The 26,687-nt window shown below is 44.8% G+C and overlaps 1 protein-coding gene across 1 annotated transcript in view; it reads left to right on the top strand.

Moving 5' to 3' along the window:
- Positions 1–837: 837 nt before the first annotated feature.
- LOC8040980 (2-hydroxyacyl-CoA lyase 2) overlaps positions 838–26,687 on the top strand; it is a gene marked incomplete at its 5' end in the record, with an annotated part of 32,628 nt that continues 6,778 nt past the window's right edge. The window contains 13 exon segments of the mRNA XM_042289550.1: positions 838–891; positions 2,522–2,626; positions 3,901–3,979; positions 4,346–4,437; positions 6,203–6,341; positions 9,012–9,123; positions 14,875–14,975; positions 16,216–16,325; positions 17,719–17,842; positions 18,437–18,531; positions 19,335–19,489; positions 21,909–22,046; positions 26,116–26,290. Of these exon segments, the coding sequence (XP_042145484.1) occupies positions 838–891; positions 2,522–2,626; positions 3,901–3,979; positions 4,346–4,437; positions 6,203–6,341; positions 9,012–9,123; positions 14,875–14,975; positions 16,216–16,325; positions 17,719–17,842; positions 18,437–18,531; positions 19,335–19,489; positions 21,909–22,046; positions 26,116–26,290 (1,479 nt within the window).

Genomic DNA, 26,687 nt, shown 5'->3' with positions numbered 1-26,687 from the left:
GCCGCCACTGGGCAGGGCAAACACTGGCGCCGCCGGCGCCTGAGGGATACCAAAGGCACCGCCCTCTGGCCCTGTGGGGTGGGGGGCCTGGTTTGCCCCCTCACTCAAAAACAAGTTGGTATGCCACTGGAGACCAATTATGTGTTTTAAGATGACATGTTGGGCTAGTTGATTACTCATCACTAAATAATACGCCAAACAAACACGGACACTCAAAGGGATATCTGGACAGGGAGCAGCTTAACTTTCCACTCAATGGTTACTCTTATATAACTTATACTGTAAAACCCTTAATGTTCGCAAGCCCTTAATTTCCGCGAATTGAAAAATTCGCAAAATTTAAATGCACGCGAAACTTTCGATCTTCAAAGGTTGACGTACACTTTGCGCTTTCCACTTTTGCCCGACTTCTCCGTTCCTGTATCCTCTCCACTTTTTACCTTGTCGCAACTTGCCTGCCCTCACAGCTTAGGAGAGGGCGGCGCAAAGAGGGTTATCTTCCTTGTAGAAAATTGAGGTTGTATGTCAACCTTTAAGAGTTTCAATGCAGGCGTCTGGAATTCGCGAAATTTAGTGGCCGCGATTATGTACTTTTTGACCAAGTCGCGATAAATAGGGGCCACGGAAATAAAGGGTTTTACAGTGTATATTTCTTCCAAAATAACATTCAGTTGAAAGTTACGCTGCGTCCTGTTCAGAAGAAAACAAAATTGATCTCTTGATTACTATATGTTTCAAATTTTTTAAGTCTATTTTCTGCATTTTTATAGGGGCTGCATCTTTGCCTTGTTTTTTCCCTCAGTAGATTTTTTTATGAATGTTTGTCCTGTTTTACAGGTTGACAAGTCTTCCATCCAAAATGGTGGTGATCTGGTTGCTGATGTTCTAAAGGTCAGGACTTTATCTATAGACCTAGTACTTTGGTTTTGCTGGAGAATGTTTTCATGCTGATTGCCAAAATTTCTGTCCCGGTTACAAGCCGTGTTTGTTGAACGTTAATTGCACTAAAATAGACATTTGGTGACCTACCAGAGACATCATATCTTACGTTGGTCACTTGCACTGCTACCGACCTCCGCTGTGCTTGTTGTGTTTAGATGCTATACATGCCTTGCACGTGATGCCATATGGCACTATACCAGCTGCCATTAGTCCATATCTTGCTCCTATGCTTATGCCTTATGCAGCATACATTTCGCACCTTCGAATTTGTCTTCTCGGCAAGGCTTTCGGAGAAGAGCATATTCTATGATGCCAAATGTATGCCGAAGAAGGTACGGGCAGAGGGGCATAGTACGGAGCAATGGCGGCTGATGTGGCGTCAATGCAAGTCATGCATTAAGATACGGGTTCCTAGGTGCTGCGGCTGCACACTTTCTGGTCACATATGGTACCAGTCCTCTTCCTTTGCCGTATTCATGACTCCTACACATTGGTTTGCACCCTTGATTTGCGCACTTACAAAAAACGATAACTAAAACAGTAATAATAGTCGTTAAACGAATTATTAATGACTCTTTCCCACTTGACCCCAAAAAATGTATTGGACAACCAGAAAACAAAAAGGAAAAACTGTTGGTTTATTTATACTCCCCTCTTCCCCCCAAGAACCGAAACAAAAAGCTCAAACTAGCTATACACGTTTGCAAGTCCGGTCTCAGGGCACCGCCATCTTGCTCAGTCGGGTGCGCTTGGATGCTGCCATAATCCGATTACGAAACCTTGCGAATGCATTGTAATTGGATTATGGCTGCACCCAAGCGCACCCCACTGAGCAAGGTGGCGGCGCCCCGAGACGGAACTTGCAAACGTGTATAGAAAAGAAGCAAAACAAAAAGGGGCAGGATTGCACTGGGGCCCAGCACACAGCCAACTCAGGATGCGAAAAAAAACACAAAAAAAACCCTATGCAATGTGTGAACGCAAAGGGACAGAATCGACAGGCATAGTCACACACAAAGCGCAAAGTTTGCAAAAGTGGGGAAAGTTGGTGACGCCGCTTCAAGGTCACTCGAGCCCTCCTACACAGAAGGTTAATACCACACAGGGAAAAAAACAATAAGGGCCCTCTTCATCGTAGAAGGAAACACAATTAAGAGGAAGCACCAGCAAATTTTGAGTGAGAGCTGACACACCTTTACAACAGCAGTTTTTCCTTCACAATAGACCATTTGCATTAGACCGTGACGTAGTGCATTCTAATCTTTTCTAACTGGCCCACTGGTGCCACCTGTCGGGTAAACCTGGACATCACTTCCTACCTCTTTGTGACTGGTCTGAAGGTTTCTCAGTATTTGCAAGATCAGATCTATGCACTGTCTATGAGAAGTAGTCACTTATAACTTTGTCAGAAATATTTGAAGCCCATGATGAAGTGATTCCTAATAAATTATAAAACTATGTACACTCGACCACACTCAAATGCAGATGTGTGAACCAGCCTTTTGGGAAGCATGTGATTTGGAGTCCTTAAGAGTTAAACGACTGGCCATCTGAAAGGGCCTGTATGTTTGTTCCACAGGCTCATAATGTGAAGTTCCTTTTCACGTTGAGCGGTGGCCACATCTCGCCCATCCTGGTGGCAGCGGAAAGGGAAGGCATTCGTGTTGTGGACACACGTCATGAGGTCAGTCATGTTCACTCTTGGTCTCGGGTGTTTAACGGTGCCTTAACAAAGGCCGAAGCGCAGAAGTTCGGTGTGTCAAGTCCCACCATCTTCGCATAGGTGCTGTTAACTCCCAAAGGTCTATTGTCACAAGCTCATGACAACAAGTGTGGCAGAGTCCAGAGAAGTGCAGGACAGTTCACTTCCGGCATCCGTTTTAAGATGGGCTGCCCTCGTAACTCGAATGCGGCAGTGTGCACCAAGTGCAGCATGTGCAGGAAGTGTAGGTAAATTGAACAGGCCTAATGATTAACTTAATTCTTATAGTCGTTGAAACTTCTGTTATTCCTAGCACTTTACAAAAGCTGTATATTTTTTTTTTATAGATTGCATAGATATTGTATCCTCCCTTTATTTCAACAAATTTGCCTACTGCCTATAAATGCAGAACCTGTAGGAGTTCTGTGACGTTTTACTCCGGAGTCCATCTGTGCAGTTATTTGCATATCTTAAAGCGATGACTAAATAGCACATTTCGTTTCCTTTATCTCAAGGATCAGAGCTACATGTTTATCACACCCCTTAAATCTGTCATTTGAGCATTTGCTTATATATCGGAATGCGGCCGAACCAACATTGTTGTTTTTTTGTTTTGCCGTGGGACAAGCATTGGCTTGACAACCAGGTTATACAATAAAAAGTTTACAACAAACATTTTACAAAATTCGGTTTGGCCACCTCAGCCACTATTATCACTAATGATGGCCCTCCGGTGGCTGATAAAGAAGTTGAAGACACGTCCCTAAGCAGATGCCTTCCAGTTCAAAGAGGCCTCTGCATTCAGGCATTAGAAAAATGCAGCACCCATATTTGACACAAGTACTGCATCAGCAGTCATTTCACACTCTGGTTCAATTAGTCTGCTGGCACAACCTCAGCTCGAAAGCCCCTTATTGTACCGTGAATTTTATGGACAGCTCTATTCAGGTCTTGTTCAGACGTGTTGTTCCTTTGTTTTCATTGAAGCGGATATGGATCGAGAGAGAACTGTAATGCATACGATGGTGACGGGGCCCACTGGTGTACTATATTTTTATGACCATTATAAGTGAGGCAAAAGTTTGACTGTTACTCAATCTACTAGTTGGCACTGAATTTCTAAAAGGGTGCACTGCTGCGTACCACGGCCCTTCATAAAATCTTTTCTATAGATAACAATCAATTGGCAATGCAGTATAACGTATGTTGTTTTTGTTTTCACTCTTTATACTGAAGGCACTGGTGCTTTGCAACAGGTGTCGGCGGTCTTTGCAGCTGATGCGGTGGCTCGCCTCTCTGGCAGCATCGGCGTGGCCGTGGTCACGGCGGGACCCGGTAAATACTCTGAACCTTTATTGCTCGCAATTGAAGATTGCAAGTAACTCTCACAATATCTGCTGGCACCCGCAAGAAACCGGCAGGTGTGGCTAAAAATCATTATATCTGGTCACCCATAAGCACAATTGTGGATGCAGACATGAAGTCTGCAGGTGCAGATTCATGTGCAAGTACCAAGGGGACCATCTGCACAGAGGTTTATGCAGCGCAATGAAATGGCTGTCAAGTGCGCACTGTGATTGGTTGAGGTCGGGGGGAAGATAAAAGCATGTTGGCATGTTTGGTGGGTAAACAGACGCACGAGTCACGCAAGGAGTGGACGAACTTGCATGCCCAACACTTATGCATGTACACGCGTCGCAGGCCTGACCAACACAGTAACGGCAATCAAGAACGCCCAGATGGCAGAGTCTCCCGTGCTGCTTCTCGGAGGTGCTGCCGCTACAGCTGTCAAGGTACCCAGCCTAGTAAACAGTGTTATAGTTTGTCGCTGCCCCTTATCTACAAGCTGTTCAGCCCAAGACAGGTTGTGTGCTAATTAAGGAAGTTTTTTTGTTTCTGCTACTATGTAGCAGCTGCATTGGAGCCTGGGAAATGAATTCCTAGGCCCCAAAGAACCCTTGTGTGTTCCCCAATCACCCCAATTTCCTCGACTGTCCCTGCTCCCAAGTGCATTGTTCTTCCAGTTTAAAAGCCGACATACAGTTCACGCCTTCCACTTTTGCCCGCCTCCTGCTTTTCCATATTCTCTCCACTTTTTACCTTGTCCCAACATGGCTGACCTTGCAGTTTGGGGGAGGAGGGCATTAAGGGGACTACCTTCCCTGCAGAAAAGCGAGGTTGTATGTCGGCTGCACGGTTTGAGCAGATCCAAGTCGCTCGTTGATGCGTAAGCATGACCCAAGCACTCCCTGGATAACCACATTATTTTTTGCAAGGTTTGCATGCTTGTGCTCTGGTTTATTGCCTGGAAACCTGATACCAGGGGCTTTAATCTGGACACTAGGCGAAAAAGTTGTTGAGGTATTCAGCAGCCGTGATTAGGGGGCCAATCGCGCCTGACCTCGGCGCCAGCCAATCACGATGGTCGAATTCCTCGCCGACTTTTTCGCCAGGTGTCCGGATTAGAGCCCAGGGGTATCCTTGGCTGCCATTGAAGGCAGACATTCCGGGTTCTTTGAGATTGAGAAGTCCTGCATTTGAAACCCTTCATTAGCATATTAGCAGTTTTATTGCACTGACCACGCCGTACGCTCTTGCAGCGTGAGAATAAGGCCGCCGCATGTCGAAGCAGGGTGACCTCTTGCATTACGTGCCTCGAGTAGCATGCGTTTCACCCGTCTCTTTTGGCAAATAGCAAAAAAATGTACTGCATCTTGTATGTATCCTTTCTTTCTAAATGCGACAGCATTTATAAGCGAACCCTACGCGCTTTCATGTTCATGTCTCGGTTTGTAACCAACGAAGCGGGCCGCACGCATCTGTTATATGCCTACTTCAATTATGCATTCCGGGGGGTAATGCACCCAATGGATGTGGTGTGATATTGTTACGGACGAAAAAAGGGTAGACGAATGTAAAACCGAAAATAAATGTTTAATGAGGCGACCTTGTGCCTACAAACTAAAGAGGAAAGCACCAGACATTTTGCTCCGGCGACTGTAGGTCGACTTTCCCGAAGCTGCTGTAACTGCTGGTTTTATACGTGCGGTGCGTTCCCAAATGTTCCGAGCCAGGACACATGATTGCAGCCGAGAATGAGCTGAAGCTTTCCAGGGACTATGGAATAACAAAAAAAAAAAGACATGCCGATCAGGGTTCGAACTTCGTTCCTCATCATGGTAGCTGGGTGTGTCGCCAGCTCTGCCACATACTCGGCAATATATTAGCTTCTGAATGGCAAATACAGTTATTGACGGTCTTATCGTGCTTATTATATATTAAGAGAGAAACATTTGAATTGCAGGAATGATGAAACAAAAGTCCTTGGTTAGTTGCGGGATGTAGACAGTTAGATTGGAAAGTTCTGTGAATTGGTTTTAAATGTGAAAAAAAGGCTTTGTGGACGTCGACGAAACATATTCCTAGAACTTACGCTGGACTTCCTCGGCAGTTTAATAAAAGAAAAATGTGCATACAAGGCTGGTCAAAATTTCATCGCACTTCAACGAGTCGGCGCAGAAATTTCAGCAGCAATTATTTCTCGTTTTCTGCTTTCAGGGGCGAGGTGCCCTGCAGGACATTGATCAGCTGTCGCTGTTCCAATCGCTGTGCAAGTTCACCGCCACGGTCAAGACGGTCAGGGACATTGTGCCCACGCTGCGCACTGCGCTGCAAAAGGCTCAGTGCGACACCCCAGGTGGGTCAGCTTTGGCAATGGCCAACCATAGCTTTCTCGTATGACAAAACATGATGCGGAAACCATTGCGGCCTTTCTCTTGAATGGAAACAGGTAGAAGTTGGGTCATCAATATCTCCTCTATGGGAAGGATCATTTTGTCCTTGTGAAATTCTTGTGATGTGTACATTGCTACAAAGAAACCATTGGCTGTGCACCCTTGGTTTCTTTTTGGTTTCTTTATTTGGCGAATTTTTGGCTTACGGCCCAATGTCTGTTCCACCCCTGGCGTTCCCAGTCAAATACATTAATTATCTATCACCAAGAAATAATCCTGCTTGAGTTCATTTCAGGAAGAGGGATCATATATTCAACTTTTTGTTTGCAAAAGATAAAGTTGGGTGGAGATTAGAAGCTTAATTTAGGCCTTACCAATGCTGGTTTTGTTTGTGCAAAAACTAGCAATTATTTGTAACTATTGATGGATTGATGGACACTCACATTGAAAAAGTCTCATCAAAAGCTAACAAAGCACTCTGGTACCTTAGAAGAAACATAGCTAGCGCCACACCGGAAATAAAAAATATAGCGTATAAAACATTGGTGAGACCAGTTCTCGAATATGCGAAAATTGTTTGGGACCCATATACCGTAATATCCCGAGTCATCGCCCACCCCCCTACCGCCTGAAATTCATTAAAAAAGTGGGGTGGGCCATGTCTCGGTGGGTGAGCACAAACACTTGAAAAAAGCGGAAAAAACCGCCTATTTTTCTCTGCGTATCTAGCGCTGATGCACAAGAGATACATCAAACTCAAAACTCTATTTAGTTTCATTGTTTTATAAAATAAAAAAAATGCTCACGAAAGAATATTTTACTATAGCGAAGTCCGTTGCTCGCATACGCGCTAGAAACACCGCCGATCTGCATATAGCGCGAACGTTTGTTCCGTGAAAGAATGTCACCACTATGTTCTCCTAGTTAGTAAAAAAAAAAAAAGAAAGAAAAGTCTACAAGAAAATAGAAAAACCGACCAGGCGCAACGAGCAAGCGAGCGAGCGAGCGGACCAAAGAAGCGACCAAGAGCAATGCTGGGAAAGCGGGAAAGCCGGCGGTCGCGTTGGCAAATACTTTGGCGTCGGGCCAAGTCGGGCGCCTTGTCAATTGCAAGCTCTTGCGCAACTTTCTTGTTTGGTGCGTACATACGTGCGTCCGTACATACGTGCGTCCGTGCACGGCGGGCTATCAATGCACGGTTGGGACGCTCTGCAAACGTCTGTGTAGGCCGTTCCAGCAAAGCTTTATTTACGCGTTGGCTTTGCCTAAAATATTGCACAACCGCGGTCGCGACGGGCGGGAAGAAGGAGCGGGTTCGCGGTGACCTTACTTTGGCGGAGACAGACTTTGACCTAACACTCTGCGGTTACGTTAACAAACTCTTATTTTGTTATCTCCATCGTTTTCTTTTCGCACGGATACACGACCACTTTGGGGTCGCTCACGGAGGAAATGCGTAAACAAAAAGAAGTGTCTTTCCCTCCTTCGTTTTACTTTGTCACGGACGTCCTCCAACTGTAAGGTCCGCGGCCGCGTCATTCGGGTAGGATGAGTCCGCGCTGGGGTATTTGAGGGGGTGGGCGATGACTCGGTGTTTTTTCGGAAATCGATATTGGCCCAAAAAATGGGGTGGGCGATGGCTCGGGGATGGGCGATGACTCGGGATATTACGGTACAAAAATCAATAATACTAGACTGGAAAGGCTTCAGCGGCTTGCTGCTAGATTCATCTTTAGTAAATATAGCCGCACAGATTCTCCCACTGAACTATGCTGCCGTGCCGAGCTCCCAGCTCTAGAATTAAGAACAAAGTGTGAACGTATAAAGTTTTTGTTCTTAATTTTTCATGATTTAATTTGCATAAAAAAATCTAATTACATGGACATACGCATGGGTGAATCCACAAGGTACCGTCATTCTATGTACATAAGAGAGCCGTCTGTTAGAAATGATTGCTTCAAATATAGTTTCTTTCCTAGAGCAATTACGGAGTGGAATGCTCTGCCAAGTCACCCTAACCTCAGTTAATGAGTTTGTTAAAAACGTCGAGAGCTTAGTACTTTGTCACGCGTCGTAAATGTTGATTAATCACGATGCCTTTCTAGTGTTCTACTCTTACCCTCAGAGTCCATTCCCATCATTTTTTTTTTTTTCACTTGTTGTGTTGGCGTTAATCTTTATAAGTACTTGATCACTTCGAATGCTGTATCATTGCCTATCTAGTCAGCAAGTTATATAATAGCATCTTTTTTTTTTTTTCGTGCTTTTTGTCGCAGCAGGTATTAGTAATCTCTGCCGCCGTTCTTTTTTTTTCTTCTTTTTTCTTATTGTGCATTGTTGTGTGCATGTATGTGATTTACAGCATTGTATTACCCACTCCTGTAAAAGCCCTGCCTAGGGCTGACAGTATCAATAAATAAATAAATTTAAGCAGTGTTTTGGGCTGTGGCTTCTATACCTTGTCTTTCTGCAAATGTTACCTTCAAGGTAAGGTGCCAGCCTTCTGCAGTCGCAATCTTTTGCTCAGTGCTGAGAACCATGCATCAAGTCCGTTTTGGCTTATGTATCTGCTAGAATTAGGGGACGGATGGGCTGCTTGCGGCTGGTTCGATTTCCTTTCGGCTTCTGTCCAGGGCCTGTTTTTGTGGAATTGCCCATTGACGTGCTGTACCCCTATGCCATCGTCCAGTCCGAAGTTGGCTTCAAGGGATCTCCCAAGGGCTTTGGCCAGAAGCTCGTCAAATGGTGGGAAGGTCCTCTGATTGATTTATCAGATGAGTTGGAACATAGCTTAATTTCTAGCAAACCTTAAACGCTGACCTGAAGTTGTAAAGACGGTGAGAGGGGCTTTCCCCTTTTCTGATAGTGGCAGGCAAGTGAGTCAAATTCAGGGACTAGCCATTGGATCCATGGAGTTCGAGGACTATTCTTCAAGTCTTTAGGACTATATTGAGTCGAAAGACTGTTCTTCAAGTTCTTAGAACTATCCGTTGAATCCAACTTTAAGTCCTTGGGGCTATCCATTATTAGCTCTTTAAGGGGAGACACTGCCCAGAAAAAACAATTTCTGCAAAAAAAGTTGATTTTGAAAAACAACATATTTACATCCACCAACATCTAGAGAGTATTCCTAAAAAGTTTAATTAATTTTCACTGCATAGTTAATTTTTTATAAATTATTTTCTGTCCACCAAAGCTAAAGAAAAGGTAGGGTTTAGAGCACTTTGAACGCATTTTTCTCCATTCCACTTTTTAGTATAAATTCCATTTTAGTCAATCTATCGTTTGATAATGACAAAACAGGGAAGGCTCATTCTTCCCTTTTCCTGACTGAAATTTAATAAGGAATGCGGCTATGGAACTTTTTTGTCACTTAACGAATGTCTTTTATAAAAAATGTTGACATTTTGTCGAGGACACAGAAGACCAAAAAGTTGACCAATTTTGCAGAAGAGAAAATTTATAGAAATAAATTACTTCTTAGAAAAAAACGTTCCATAGCCGCACCCTCTAGGCATTCTGCTACATATCTAGTGAATAAAAATCTTGAATATCGTGATAGTTTTCTGACGATAGATTAACTAAACAATGTAGGCGTGTTGCTGATGGAAGCAACTCTAATTTCCTTCTCATTTAACCGACAGACCTGAAATTTTGTTATACACCCTCTAGCATGACCACCAACCTACCCTGTAAATTTCATTAATTTTAAGACAAGGGTTCAAAAGTTGACCCCCCTAGGGGGTGTGTCCCCTTAAGGGGGGACACTACCCAAAAAAGTAAATTTTTGAACCACTTGTCCGATTTAAATTATATTTACAGGGCTTGTTTCTGTTTATGTTGAGAACATTTCTGCCAATTTTTGTTAACCTGGGTGAAGTACAAAAAACATTGCAAACATTCAAAGACGAAAGTGGGCGTGTCTGCGTAGGGAAACTATCGTTTTGAAATTACTTATAAATTTGTCGTTTTCATGTGTTACATTGCATAAGGACAGTTCAGAGCAGATAACTATGGAGCTATATTTCTATATTATGCCATCTTTCATGACAAAAAAGCCACATAAACACAAATACAGTTTTTTAGATTTCCATCCTTTGTCCAAACTTTTAGTTCTTGAGCATGAAAAATCACAAAAATAAAAAATACAAGCTCATAGTTATCTTCCCCTTAAAATTTCAACCCAGAAAAATTCATAAAAATGAATCCAAGTTGCGTAATAACAAAACAATAGTTTTCCTAAAGTGAAATTTATGCCAAAAAGTAGAATGGAGAAAAATGTGTTCAAAGTGCTCCAACCTCTGCCTATTCTTTAGCATCGGGCGACCGAAAGTAATTTATAAAAAATTAACTATGCAGTGTATACTAATGAAACTTTCTGGGAATACTCTCTAGATGTTGGTGGATGTAAATATGACATTTTTCAAAATCAACTTTTTTTTGCAGAAATTGTTTTTTCTGGGTAGTGTCCCCCCTTAAAGGGGCTACAAAGCAAAGAATGTGAATAAATCGTGATTTGCCGTCACGGGTTGCCATGGGAACTGGCGTGGTGCCAACCTGGGTGCATTGTAATAAGTTGGCAAGATGTGTTATTATGTGCTCTATCTAAAGCTATCTTTTATAAATACTGTCATTTCAATGTGAGTTCAGTTTGAGTGGCGCCAGCTGTCCGAGGTGAACAAAACCATTCTTCTCTCGAGTCTCGCCTCTTCGCTACTACAGTGTAGACCGCATATAACGTATGTCGCGGGAGTCGTGAAAACCCGCACTATAAGGGGTACCGCGCTATAACCAAAACATCAATTTTTCAGGCCAAAATACATGCCATCAAACAATTTACCTTTGTAAAAGAATTTATTTTATGTTAGATGAAAAATAAAGCTTAGTTTGAGGAAAGTCATCTTTATTTCATCAGACTAGTACACTTCTCTCTCAAGTGTGTCACACATTTTGAAAGAAATGAGTGACTTTTACCTGGCGCAGCCTTTTAACGACGTTGCGGGTTGCGGACGGACGTTGCGAGCGTTCAGGATTGCTAACCCTAATCACTTTTTTCCAGCGATGAAAACGCGTGAAAATTCGCATCCTTTATACGGTACGCGCCAGTAATATCTTCAACTTGACCACACGCATGAAATGCTCCAAATAAGAGATCCGGGCGATGTTTGAAAACACAAATGCTCTGAAAGCACCACTGTAGTCGAAGTAAACAAACACGACGACACGGGCGTTTCTGCCGTCCTGAGAGTGCCGCCACAACATCGCCGCACGGGTAAGTGGATCTTCTCTTCTAGTACGTGCTGGGTTATCATAGCGACACACAACGAAAATTCACAGTCAAGGATAGCGCTTTTACCGGACCGATGAGCTTCCACCACGCCATAGTTCACTTTAACGCCGTCTACGTTGACGATCACAACCGACGCCATGTTCGCGGATAGAAGCAGCCGGCCCGCGACCGGCATGCAACGTGCGCGAACACTTCTCCTCGACCTGCGATTGGTCTGTCGTTGCGGTTTTGTTTCCAACGCAGCAGAGGGACGCACGCACGTGAACGACACGTGCGTGTGTCTCTCCGTCGCTATGGCAACTGAAGCCTCTATCTTCGCTTCTCCCCGCTTCTTCGACCCTTCGAGCAGCCTCCTTGCCCCGCGAGTGCCGCTTGCGGCCATTGCGGCTCGCGCTGTTATCTAGTGTCGCACAGGGAAGCGTGCTCGCTGCGCCGCTCAGTCGGCGCGCTGTTCCAAAAACCGCACTATAACTGGTATTTCCCTTCGCGCGCCTGCATTTTAAGCGGTATGTAAATACATAGAGGTCTATGGGAGGCGAACCGGTGGTTTAAAAAAGCCGCGTTATACCCGGTCCTGCACTATAAGCGGTTACGTTGTAAGTGGTCTATACTGTACATCAGTCCGACTTCCTTACATAAAACAAAACACCAAGGTGAGTGAAGCTGGGAGAAGAATGGGAACAGGGAGCTTCTGGTAAACCTCAGAGTGGTGTGCCGACGTTTCACTTCGAGACATAGTTTCTTCGGGGCCCTGAAGAAGCTAGGTCTCCTAGTGAAACCTCGGTACACCATTCTGAGGTTTACCAGAAGCTCCCTTTTCCTTGCAGCAAGGCAAGCACATTGTCCTCCATTTTCTCCCCCTCTCCACATCACTCAGACCAACCTTCAAGGTCACCATGTGAGTTGCAAGCAGAGGCAGCGCGTGCTGGAGGCTCTGAAGAAAACCCGACCGGGTGCTCTGGGTCCCCAGTGTACCCCGCTACATGTTACCGCGCACGTGACTCGGAAAGCGGCGTAAGAGTTGAGAGTGGTTGGGAGGTGCCCAAAACTTTCAAATTTTTAGAAAAAAAAACAACTAACGTGCGCAGGCAAATTTGGTTTTCAGTTCTTCACTCAAGACATGACAAGGAACAGCTCCCGCAGTGATTGGATCGAAGTCTAAAAATTAATGCACGGCCCCTTTAAAAATAGAAATCCTCTTTGAAAAATATAATTTTGTGAAAGTCTCGGGAGCACTGGGACCCTTGGTGATGACGGCGGCACGCTATATCCCCCTTCATTGTCGCTCACTTTCATTATCATCGGTGAGGAGGTAGAGCGAACAAAGTGCAAAATCTGTCAGATATGTCTCGCAACGGTTGGGTGACAAACAGGGGCTGAAACGGATGTACAGCGGTTCGGCTACGGTTGCCATTCTTTCTTCAAATCGGTTTGGTTTTCGTTTTTTGAGGGTGTCACTTTTACCATTTTGGTTATCAATTAACCACCCATACAAACCATTTCTTTTTTTCTTTTAACGAGCCAATAATAAAAACATTCTGCCTACGACCAATTCTTTTTACGTTTGACAACAGTACTTGAATAAATGGTTTGAACTAATTCTTGATGTTTAACAATGGGTCAGCAAGGCAAAAGTAATTGGACTCTCAATCTCAAATATTTGTGTGTGTGTGTGTGTGGACATATAGACAGTGTGAAGCTTGTCAACCATTCAGAAAGGCGACATGTCTTTATGCTGTAGATAGGAAATTTAGACAATGCAGAATGGCTAGCCTGGATTTTTCAAGTGCCTCACGCAGTAGTGATGCACGATCGCACGCTGGCAATGCTAATCCAGATCGAAACAAACCAGAACAATAAAGCATTCCGAAACTTTTTTACTACTTAGGATTGGTCAAAAGTTTCATTACTACCTATAAGGCTCTTGTTGACATCATTGATTTGCATTACATATTTTGTTCAACATGCATACACGCTACTGACGACATGATCACACTGCTATACATCATTCAAAAGACATATTTCAGTTCAGCCTCTGAATGCTCGTATCTTCTCTAAACGACTAACTCAGTCCAGCTGTTTCTTTTAGCGCCGTTACCATAACGTCTCTGAACGCTTGTCTTTCCACCAGGGTCACAATTAAACAATTCTAATCGCGAGCAGACTATGCATGTCTTATGTCTAAAATAGATATTTTAAATGTTTAATGTCATGATGCTTTCATTAAATAAAGTTTACAATAACATTCTTTCGCAGGAAATATTAATACCACAGAAAAATAACTACAGTTTAAGATATGGGTATCGACCGTTTAAATTGAGTTCATTGAAATAAACTAATGTCACCTGGCCGACCGAGCAACCACATTTGCTCAAATGAACACCTTCATTCAGTGGAACATTGTGGATGAGGCTTCGCTTGCTAAAATGTTGTTCACTCAAGTGAGTGCCCCTCCCCCCCAAAAAAAAACAACAACTAGACTTTCCACATTATTGTGTATTATCTCTCAATAAAATAATTCGGGAATGGAAAGGGCACATACCATGAAAGAGTTGAACAACCGAGAGCCATTAAGCTTTTACTCGCCATATGCATACACGACAGAAACGAACTCTGGCGCCCACCGACGCCTGGCTAGCCGTTTTGTTAGCTCTACATTATTGACATCAGAACGGCGTCAATGGCATCAATTGGCTCCCAAAATCACGTTCTCTTGTGTTGTTGCGCTCGTTCTGTTGAAATCGTCCCAGCCACAGAGACCTCTGGCAACAGCAGGGATGTCAATGTGAGCCTTAGCTCGACTGTGTTATTGTTGAAAGAAAAAATGTAGCCGATATAATATATTGGTTACTGGTTAATCCATTATGGTTACGGTTACAGATAACATTGAATTTAAATATTGGTTTCGTTTTGGTTACGGTTAGCAAAAAAAATTTAAATCCTAAACGGTTTTCGGCTTGGGTTGCGGTTACGGTTTCAGTCTGTGGTGACAAAGCAGGAATACAGTCGGACAAAATTCTCAGCAAAATCTTGACTGAAATTTTGCCGTTTTCGTTTTTACATTTTGATGGCAAGATTGAAATCGCGTAAAGTTCCTCAATGGAGTGTGTCCTTGGCATGCATTTTTCTGGCTGGCCAACTCATTATATCCTTGTCGGCACAAATTTCCATCAAAACTAAGTCCACCTCATTGCTCCTTATTACAGGTACCTGGACTATTACATGCACAACCTGTTTGCGGGGGCCTTCCGGAAACGCGACGTTTCACCGCTGCCCGTGACCATACCTACAGCGAAATCTTCGCAAGGTAAGCCTTAGTTGCTTGCTGCTTTTTCATTATAGACAGTTTTGTCAAAAGGCTATTCTGACACCCCGACAGTAATCACCAACTATATCTGTTTCATATTCTTGGTTTCAACTCAATGCATATATGGTGCATATATGGTGTCCAAACAGGAGTGCAAGATTTAGTACCATAAAAAAGAGTGCCTTTTTCATCCACAATGTGCGAAGAAGTAAAAGCTATGCAGAGAGCAAGCCGCCTGCTTCTTGCGTAGGGGTTGTGGTGATGTCAGAACGACTCAGAGTTCTGATTGGCTTTGATTGGAAGGATAGTGGGTAGACCTCAATGCTAGCTGCCTTGAGGTCTACCCACAATCGTTTCAACCAGAGCCAATCATAGCTCAGCGTCCTGACGTCAAAGCAACCGCTGTGCAAGAAGCAGACAAACTTGCACTCCGCATAGCTGTCGCACATTTGCGCACCTTAGGATCCTCACGTCGCCATGTAGGCGCGGCAGGGGCGGCCTCTTATCAATGGTCAGTGTAAGTTCGACGCCAGTCGCGAGCCGTGGAAGCCAGCTGTTCCCTCTGCGCTCACTCCTGGGACACAAATCACGGCTTTGGTGCCGCAGCGCCATTAGGAAGAGCATGTGGCAGTGACGGCACAGATGGAGGCACAGGTCTTCTCGATGTTGTTAGGTGGCGAAGAGAAGGGGTAATGTCGACGTTTGGCGACTAGCGGAGAAGGGAATGCATTCAGCTAAACAAGGCAAAGCTCTGTGGGAAAGGCAAGGCGGCAGGTTCTGGCAGAACTTGTTGCCTTGCACCCGCCTTTCAAGGGGTCTTTGTGCATCTCCGTGCAGGCTTGCATGCTTTCGGCACCTCGGCCTTCGTAAGAAACATGGTCAAGCGCCTATACACTTCGAATAATCCAGTTAAAAATGCTTGCATTTCGGTTGGGACCATGTTAAACTTCGATAAAAGCGATCATTAAAAACAAATGTTTCGTTATAACAAAAATTTACTGTATCTGAAATTTAAAAAAAAAATTGTTATCATCATTAAATTAAATTTTGTGCTATTGCTAGGACAACTTAAACATACCAAAACAAAACACTCAAATTTTTGTTTTGTTTTTTATTTAATGATATCAAAGACAATGTTATTATTTCGATTGATTTTGTAGCTTGTGCAACTTTAGCAGTGTAGTGTGGTGTCGGCTGCTTCCTCGACGTGTACCCTTCGTCTTTCGACACGGCCACGCAGTGCAAAAATGTGCGGAGATGTTGTCCCAGGCCAAGCGTCCCGTCATCATCTTGGGCAGTCAGTCAACGCTCCCGCCCCATCCTGTGGACAGCCTCAGGGCTGATTTGGAGGTCAGTACTCACTAAATTCACAGGGGGGCACTGGACTTGGAAAGCAAAATTATTGCACTCATAAAGGTGTGCCTATATTTTTATAAGTTTACACTTTAAGGTGCATGATGGTATAGCTCTCTCTTATGGCTAGGACTATGTGTGAACGAGGCCCAAGCAAAACAAGCACGAACATGTTGCCTTGAACGATCCTTGAACGGCACGAAGGGTACCTTTTTGGCAGGAACACTCAGAGCCTCAAGCTCGCTCTTGTGGTTTCTGCTAAGTTTGCGGTTGAAGAGAAAGTGAAACCCCCCAGAACGACGGTACCCCTAAAAGTCAGTTGAGTGAAGGCAACTGCAGGCTCTTTTGCTTTGGCTCGTATTCCCTTTATAAAAGTGGAAGGAATCCATCCTTTTTTTTTTACAGCGGAGCTGTTAAGGGCTAGTTTCCCCAGTATTGTGTCCGTCAGCGAACAAATGATGACACGAAACTTTGGACAGCTACCGCCATCTATGAGGGATGGCGGCAACCTCTCCAGCCTTTCCACTCTGGCTTGCCGACTTGCAGCCAGCCATTACTTCATTCCCACCATAGTACAGCTTCACTGGTCTTCCTTCTTTACCAGAGTGGAAAGGCTGAAAGTTTCTTTCTTCAACCCCTACCCAACCAGAATGAAAAAGTCTCTTCACGGAAACCTCGTTGCATAAAATAGAGGATGCCCAGATAAAAAGCTCGCTAGGAAGAACTTGAAAAAGAACCTTCTTTGAGGCCTTAGATTAGCAGCAGATGTTTCACTAAGGCGCTGGGTTTCGAAGAGGCTATTGGCTGCCAAACCGAGGCTTCAGGGTGGTTTCTTTCAAGCAAAACGGGTGACATCACCCGAAAAAAGTAGGACAGTGAAGATTGCGAGCACCCTGAAAGGGATGCTGAAGGGGTTCTTGAAAAGAAACGAGTTAGAGGAGTATCCTAGCGCATTTTTTATCTGAGAACTAGAATATTGCGAGCATTTGACCCCAAAATAGACACAAGAAAAACCAGCTGCTAGATGTGACATCATACCCTGAGGTTTTGGCTGCCTTGCGCGTTCAGCTTGTGAGGGAACGCGTGCAGCGCTTTTGACTGCTCCGGTAAGACTTGCGGAAAGTATGGAAATGTTGACATCTCTGTATAACACAATTTTGAAAGCGCTGTTGTAGCTAATCTGTGCATCAATCTGAAATATAATTTTGATATTCGTAATCTTGGAGGCCACATAAAGACGATTGGAGTGTTGTTTTTTTTCCCTCGTATACAAAACCGCTTCAGTTTCCCCTTAATTAAAACATCAATCGCCGTTCTCAGTGGGTTCGGTGACACCTGACGCAAACCGAAGTTGACAGTGCCGACACTCTTTCTGCGGCATTCGACGCAGGCCCTGGGTATTCCCTGCTTTCTCGGAGGCATGGCCAGAGGACTGCTCGGCCGTAAAAGCCCCATCCAGATGAGGCACTGCCGCAAGGATGCCCTGGCACAGGCGGACGTCGTCCTGCTTGCAGGTAACACAGCACCAGACGTTTCTATGTGACCCGTTGCAAGCGGCAGTCTTGCTTACAAGTAGCACCATACGATTCCTTATGTTACAGTGCTTTTGCAATTGGGATAACCCAGATGTTCTCCAACCCGGTCTGAGCATTGACGCAATACTAGAGTAGTGCAGAAGCTTAGATACTACATTGTAAAAAATTATATGCATATTTATGGAGTGTCTGGCTCATAGTTATGCATCAGTGGGTGGCTTACGACTTTACTTGGGAGCAGGGACAGTTGAAGAAATTGGGGGCCACGGTGAACCCCTAGTAGGTCCCGAGGAACCCACTTTGAGAACTTGTGGGATAACTAATTGTAAATATATATCCCAATTGGAAATAACCAATTGCAATCTGCTGATATCAATTGGCACTGATTGAAACCCTAATTGGACTCGGGTATTTTTTTAGCTAAAATGCAGTACTTTTTTTTTTCAGTTTAAACTAAAAGTTTTGATTCCTAATTATAATACACAGAGGTTTTTATTGCGGGGCCTCAGTTGATTAATAATTATAAACATACTATTTTTGTTTCTAAATTTCTAAGTTTCTCTCCTTTTACAGGTTCTGTGTGTGACTTCCGTCTCTCCTATGGCCGTGTTCTCAGCAAGAAGTCCAAGATTATTGCCGTGAACAGAAACAAAGATCAGCTGTACAAGGCATGTTCTCTTTCGTACAGTCGGAGCATGTGTGGGGGCAGACTTTGTCCCCTTTAAATGTCTTCAGCATCTTTAACGGTACCCTACGAAAGAAACACTATTGCAAGAAAACACTTTCACATATCCTGCCAACTTTGTTGTAGCGAGACTCGACTAACAGCAAATAAGGTTCTCCATTTTAAATATCATATAGAGAAAACTGTTTGTCATTTATTATGCCACCACATTTAGCAAACAAAGTGTTTTACTAGGTGATAATAGTCACAGCAGGTATATATAAGCCTGACCATGTTGGTGCAGAGCCGATGTGGTAAACCGATTGGCAAATTTCAGCAGGTGTCCACCAATTCTGGTGGCCATGCGGTAATGAAAGTGAGGGGGCACATTTCTCGTACATTATCTTTAGTTGCTTTTCTAACATGCCGTTTGTAACCTTCAACTGAGGACCTTAGTGTACTTGCTTACATACTCTGATGACATGCGGGCTTTTCACCATTAACTATAAAGTCTGTTGCAGAAGGGGCTTATCCAGCTACTCTAAACCTGCAGCAGGCTGTAGTGGCGGTTCATATCGGCGAAAGCGTAATTTGGTATAATTCGGCATTTGCCGAGATTTGAATTACATTTTTTAATTCTTTAACTGCTCTAGTTCTAAACTAAAATTGCAGATGAAGCAGAGGGAAGAAGGTGTGAAATCGGTAGATACCAAAAAGCACCTTTCTTCTCTCACTTGTTTCCTTTCTGGCAGATGTCGATGCTGGGCAATACGATTTGATGTGCATGCCACGTCCAAAACGTTTCAGAATTCCGATGCCTTCTGGAAGCCCGCAGTTGCGGTGCAGGCCGATGTGGGAACATTTCTGGCGGCTCTCAGAAAGTCCCTTCCTGGCTACCAGTGTGACCAGGCTTGGCTCGAGACTTTGCGGAACCTGGACAATGTGAAAGACTCCAAGAACAGGTACACCTTTTCTCATTAAATTGATTGGAGGAAAGGCTCTATTATTTCTCAAATTTATATTTCAAGAATATAATTATATTTCCCCCGATTTCAAAAAGATGTGGAACTTGGAAACAAAGAGTGCCGACTATAAGTGTGAACAAAGTGTTTTTAAAAAAAAAGGAGTGCGGTAATTTTTTTTAACTAATTCTCATTTTGCAGCGTAAAATTTTCTTTCAAGAAAGTTAGATTATGCAAGACAGACGTTGCTATCACATGCACGGTGCACGCTTCTACCGCTTGCAGAACCACAATTTTTAATTACGCCCACGGCAACTTTAGGAGATTATCTCCGACTTTACAACGAGCCTTTTGACATACATAAGTTACATTCTTTTTTCACAGCGATAGGTGTTATAGGCTCTTCCTACCGCTGGAAATTACGTCCATTGTCATTGATGTTGTAGTTGACGTAGGTGGGTGTAGGGCGACTGTTGTCGATATCGTAAAATGTTGTAAAACAATCTTTCGCCGCCACAATATTCCGAGGATTGGAACCTGAATTTGGTGCTTGTGAAGCGGGTGCGTCATCACAGGACTACGCCGCAGCCTTGGCAACCGCGTTTATCGGCATTTGATAAGCACACGCATCTGTACGGGTCTCGTGTAGCGCCCGCTAGATGGCCACAGTTGCTGCGACGTCGAGATGGAAAATTCTTTATTAGTATTCTTAATTTAAAAATTGAATTGTTGAAATTAAAAGCTGCAGCTAGCTGGTGCAAGTCGTCGTTAGTCGATCCCCAAGCCGCCGCAGGTGGCAAACGCGCCGTAGCTCAAGAAGGGTACAACGCAAAGTAGCAGACGCGCATCTTGGCATTGCCACGTGCTAGCTTTGCGCGTGCTGCGAGAGACGCTGAAAGACGCGCTGGCAGAGACGCCTACCGGTCTCACTGTTCGTCGCAGGTAGAACGGCAAGGTGCGTGCTTGTAAGAACGAGGCCAAGGGACTACACCGTCAAGACCCCGCGTGGCGTGAATGCAACACCAATGCCCAACGACTTTGCCTCGACAAGTCGCAGCCGTCTCTGTGACCGTACTGTGAATTCACGCGAGGTCGCTCGTTTTTTTTAATCCGGACTGGGTCTGAACCAGTCACACCGGCTAGGAGCCTGTGGAACTGCGATGCAGAGTGCAAGTTCGTCTGCTTCTTTTGCAGGGGTTGTGGTGACGTCAGAATGCCGAGCTCTGATTGGCTCCGATCGAAGGATAGTGGATAGACCTCAAGGCAGCTTGCTTTGGGGTCCACCCACTATCCTTCAATCAGAGCCAATCGGAGCTCGGCATTCTGACGTCACCACAACCTCTGCAAAAGAAGCAGACAAATTGCGCTCCCTATAGCCGCCGAAAGCTTGAGAATGAAGGGTGTGACTTGCTACGTTCATGCTCCTTGGCCCATTCTTTGGCTTTTTTTTTTCAGTGAACGCTGTAACCTCATTGGCTGCCAAATGGTAATGGGATGCTCAGGACCCGCTACGCCCTGTATTTCTTAAAGGGACACTAACACTCCCCAAAATTTATTTTTTATTTTTTGCCAGGCGATTTTTTATGGCGTCAGAAGACTATATTTTGCTACAGCGTTACGTATATACCCTAGTATTTAACGAGTCAAAAAACGCAACTGCTCGAAACCGAAATTGAAACTGGATTGAGGAGGAAGAAGAAATACAGAGGGGGAGAGAGATGGCAGAAGTCATGTGGCTGTGATACTTTTTTTTTCCCAGTCAACCTATTTCAAGCTTTTTAGAAGCCACGAAAAATGGGTATCATATTTCTTTTCCATTTTTAATATTGTGTGTGTGCACTGATGACCCACAACTTTGATTATATTTGGTGGTGTGTCTAAACCATAGAAAACGGCTTGTGACCACAAAGAAGAGAGTGAACGCAACTAAACTGGCCAGTTCTCAATCTGCGGTTTTCGGGCAGAAAGATAATAAATTTTGAGCCGTGAATTGTTTTCTGGGTAGTTGGGCTCTCGTACGTCATGTACAAATACATAAAAACCTTGGCGAGCATAAATACCCTGTCCCAAAATGAGTTGCTGGGCGAGTTGGATAGACTCGCCCAGCAATTCTAAGGGCCATATTAACTTCCGTTAATATGGCCCTTAGAAAGAGGTTAATAATTTTAACCTTCTTTAATTTAATAATATTACCGCACTTGCCACCTTCCTTCTCTTTCACTACATCATTATTAAAACCTCAGTTGTGAGTCAGTGCTCTTTCCTTCCTGTTGTCTCTTCCTCACGTAACTTACTTGCGCTGTTTAAGTAAAAAAAAGAATACCCTGTCAGTGTCCCTTTCAGCTGTCCCTTGCTGTAGGAACTTTCATTTAAATTGAAGCGTGACTTTTAATTAAGTGCTGCAGTCTCTGTTGTGCAGGGAGGCAGCTGGCGCTCCTGCCGACAAGCACCTGAATCCCGTGAAGGTGCTGAGTGAGCTCGAAGAGGTCCTGCCAGAGAACGCCATCCTGGTGGCAGACGGCGGCGACTTCGTAGGGACTGCGTCCTATATTCTCAGGTAGGCCTTCACACCATGAACTTCTTAGGGACTGCGTCCTATATTCTCAGGTAGGCCTTCATACCATAGACATAGGGAGCTTCTGGAGGCGGCATGACGCCACCAGAGGTGGAACCGGGGGAAACTCGGTTTAGAGGGACACGCCTCCAGCATTGAACAAAAATGAACAAAACCAAAAGACGCTATTTAAGTGAATGGACAGCTGATTTGGTGCCAACAGCTGTTTTTGTCATCTTTGAGGCAGGGGTGGATTTATGGGTCAAGCTTGGGGGGGTGGGGAGGGGAAAGGGGGGGGAGTGTGGCAGTTTGTTGAGATATGACGTTATGGCGGAAACATTGCCCGGATCTATTTTGTTGACCCAATATTTGCTATGTCACCAAAAGCGAAACTTTTGGCTGGTGAATATCTATTTTTTTTTATTAAAAAAATGTTGCCCTTGGGGACAGTGGCGGTCACCCCCCCGCCCCTTCCCTTCCTTGATGTCCGCCTTTGCCTTGAAGGTGTTCCCACCGACCAAGACGTCTCTTTTCGGCTTCTCTTGGGATTTGCTCATTTGGCTGGCTTCATTAATGTATTTGGTACCTACCTCACTCGGCGGGCAATACAGTAGGTGGGGCGGAAATAATTATACAAAAGCGAACACGTAGTGGAACATACTAGAAAAAATAACAATCATACGGGAGAAGCATGTCAATATATACTACAGTATAGACCACTTACAACGTAACCGCTTATAGTGCAGGACCGGGTATAACGCGGTTTTTTTAAACCACCGGTTCACCTCCCATAGAACTCCATGTAATTACATACCGCTTAAAATGCAGGCGCGCGAAGGGAAATACCGGTTATAGTGCGGTTTTTGGCACAGCCCGCCGACCGCGCCGACGACCAGAGCAGCGAGCTCGCTTCCCTGTGCGACACTAGATAACGGCGCTGACGGCGCGAGCCGCACGCTGCGCTGGCGGGGCAAGGATGTTGCTAGAAAAAGCGGGGAGAAGCGAAGAGAGAGGCTTCAGTTGCCTTAGCGACGGAGGGACGCACGCACGTGTCGTTCACGTGCGTGCGTCCCTCCGCTGCGTTGGAAACAAAGAAACAAACAACCGCAACGACAGACCAATCGCAGGTCGAGGAGAAGTGTTCGCGCGCGTTGCATGCTCTCTCCTTTCCCTCCCAACCTCTCTTACAACGCTTCTCCTCCTCTTCCTCTCCGGTCGCGGGCCGGCTGCTTCTATCCGTAAACATGGCGTCGGTTGTGATCGTCGTCGTAGACGGCGTTCATCTCATCGTTCTGCGTAAAAGCGCTATCCCTGACTGTGAATTTTCGTTGTGTGTCGCTGTGATAACCCAGCACGTAGTACTAGAAGGGAAGATCCACCTACTCGTGCGGCGACGTCGTGGCGGCGCTCTCAAGACGGCAGAAACGCCCGTGTCGTCGTGTTTGTTTACTTCGACTACAGTGGTGATTTCTAAGCATTTGTGTCCTCGAACATCGTTCGGATTTCTTATTTGGCGCATTTCATGCGTGTGCTCAAGTGCAAGGTATTACTGGCGCGTACGTATGAAGGATGCGAATTTTCACGCGTTTTCATCTCCGGAGAAAAGTGATTAGGGTTAGCCATTCTGAACGCTCGCAACGTCCGTCCGCAACTCGCGACGCCGTTAAAGGCTGTGCCAGGCAAAAGCCGCTCATTTCTTTCAAAATGTTTGACACACTTGAGACAGAACTGTACTAGTCTGGTGAAATAAAGACTTTCCTCAAACTAAGCTTTATTTTTCATCTAACATAAAAATAAATTCTTTTACAAAGGTAAGTTGTTTCATGGCATGTATTTTGGCCTGAAAAATTGATGTTTTGGTTATAGCGCGGTACCGCTTATAGTGCGGATTTTCGCGACTCCCGAGACATACGTTATATGCGGTCTACACGTACAATAATATGAGAACACGATCAACGGCAAGCACAGGCCGAACGAAGTAAACTGTCAAAACAGACAACAGTAACATAATTTCATCAAAAAAGGATTGAACGTTAGGAAGCTCTACCAGTGAGTCGGGCAGCACGTTCCAGCCACTAATTGTTTGCGGGAAAAATTAATATTTTAGAAAGGCAGTATGTTAAAAAAAATTCTCGTATCTCTTTCTTATTGCCAGTCCGAAGAGAAACATAGTGAGGTACCAATAGTTATCATGATATAGTATCTATCCCGATGCTACCGTAATATAGATTATTCATAAACTTGAGACAGAGGCACTTTCGTCTAAGTTGTAAAGGTTTCCATCCGAGCTGGAGCTTTATTTGAGAGAGACTATCGTGAAAATTATAGTTATTTAGCATATATCTCGCAGCCTTATTCTGAATTCACTTCTGAATTCAATTCTGAGCCATTCTGTCACCTCCTCTTGTTCCTACCTCCAAGCTTCACACCCGCTAGAGTCGATAGGATAGGACAGATTGGATAACATTGGCTAAACCCTTTTAATCAGGCTATCACAGTTTTGAAAATTGGATCAAGAATTAGTTGGGAACTGCAAGTGGCACGGAATCAGTGTATGTTTCAGTCAACCAAACAGGAAAAAATCCATCGGTAAGGGGATATTATAATTCAAATTTAACGTTTCCAAGCTTCTTTTTTTTTTTTTAATTTGGGGGCGTTTTTTTGAGTGTTTATTGTCTTCCCACAGGTTCGGTGCTTCCTGCTGTCTACTTTCCTTGTCGGACAGAAAATCCGCGTCTGTCGGGGCTTCCGTTGAAGAAAAGGAGACACGGCTGTGGGATTTCCCAACTTCCAAGGAATATGCATATTGCCACGCGCGTCGCCCAGCGAGCGCGTGCGTGGCTGAGTCGTTAGCGTGCTTGGCTGTCGCGCGGAGGATCCGGGTTCGATTCCAGGGAGGGGAACCTTCTATTTATTTATTTATTCTTTCTACTTGGCATTCTCGTAAGTTTGAGAACCTTTTAGTCTGTTTGAGTTACGAATGTTCTAGGCGCCGAACAATCTAGGCCGAATGTTCCAGAGACGCACGCGTATCATGAGGGGCTTTGCATGGCGAGCCGGAGTCAGTCTCGCCCCAGCGTTCGATGCTGCTGTTACGCCAACTTCGACGCCTGCGACGCTCTGTTGTTATCTTCTGTTTCCTTTTTGTTTTGGACATAAGTTCGCCTCATTAAACATTTCAGCTTTCTCAGTTATTCTTTGTTTCAACACCTCGTCATTCGCAACATTGTATTATATCGTCACATTGTAAAAGTGTCACGAATGACAAGGTGACGAAACAAAGAATAACTGAGGAAACTGAACCGTTTAATGAGGCGAACTCGTGCTCAAAACTAAAAGGAAGCAAAAGATAACAACAGAGCGTCGCAGGCATTGAAGTTGACATAATAGCAAGATCGAACGCTAGGGCGAGACTGACTCTGGCTCGCCACGCGGGGCCTTTTGTACCTGCATGTGTCTCTGGAACATTCGGCCTAGAACGTTCGGCGTGTAGAGCATTCGTAACTCAATCAGACGAAAAGATTCTCAAACTTACGAGAATACAGTAGAAAGAATAAATACATGAAAGAAAGTTTCCGCTCTCTGGAATTGAACCCGGATCCTCCGCGCGACAGCCAAGCACACTAACCACCCGGCCACGCACGCGCTCGCTTGGCGACGCGCGTGGCAGAGCCTAGCCTAGCACTTAGAAAATGTCCTGGTACCGATAAAAGAGGGAAGCGAGATGTGGTTTCCAAAGAAAGCACCATCCTGGCAGACGGTTCAGTGTGGGCTGCATTCTGGTTCAACATAAAATAAAGCTTTAGACAAAGACTTCTTCCCACGAAGCCTGAGTTTTCTACATTCAAAAACAGCTCCAATTTAGGTTGTTTTTTTTTTTTTGTTTTTTTTTTGGGAGGGGGAATTTATTTAAGTTTTATAAAATTGGCTGGGGGTTGATTTCTTGAGTCTATCGGCATACACTCAAAAACACACAACCCCGGTTATAAGTAACACACTGTTTTGCCTCGCCACTGACTGTCATGTTCGTCTCGATGATTACGAAGTCCTAATTTTGTTTGCTGGGATCCAGACCTGGGGGTCCACTCCAGTGGCTGGACCCGGGCGCGTTTGGGACCCTAGGCGTCGGCGGCGGCTTTGCCCTGGGCGCTAAGTTGTGCCGGCCCGAAGCGCCCGTCTTCATCATCTACGGAGACGGTTCCCTCGGATACTCCATGCTTGAGTTTGACACCTTCGTGCGGCATAAGGTGGGTGAATGTTCATCCTCGTTCCTTGCTTTGGAGATGTGGACTGCCTTCTTGGGCATTTGGGAAGGTTTACGATGGCATTTTGTTTTGGTTTGACCACTTTAAGAGGGTGGGTCGACTCATATAATTCAAGTTACCCCTAGTCTGCGCCACGTCAGGGTTCTTACCGCAGTCCGTTTAACCAATCGGCTGCTCTATCTTTTAATGTGAGACATTGTTTGGCTAGTTGCTCCGCATTTCGTGAGGCCCGACAAGCGTGGCCGTAAAACTTGACGTTGATTGGTCGACGGGGAGGTCACGTGACTGGAGGGGTAAGCGAGGAGGAGCTTGAATACCTGTGCACACTGAGGGAGAGGACCTTGAGAGTATAAAAGGCTCTGGAAGATCGCCAGGTTTA

Source organism: Ixodes scapularis, unplaced genomic scaffold, assembly GCF_016920785.2.
Source record: "Ixodes scapularis isolate PalLabHiFi unplaced genomic scaffold, ASM1692078v2 PGA_scaffold12__126_contigs__length_90152505, whole genome shotgun sequence".
NCBI classification, from domain to species: domain Eukaryota; kingdom Metazoa; phylum Arthropoda; class Arachnida; order Ixodida; family Ixodidae; genus Ixodes; species Ixodes scapularis.
This window is presented reverse-complemented; position numbering and strand designations above follow the sequence as displayed.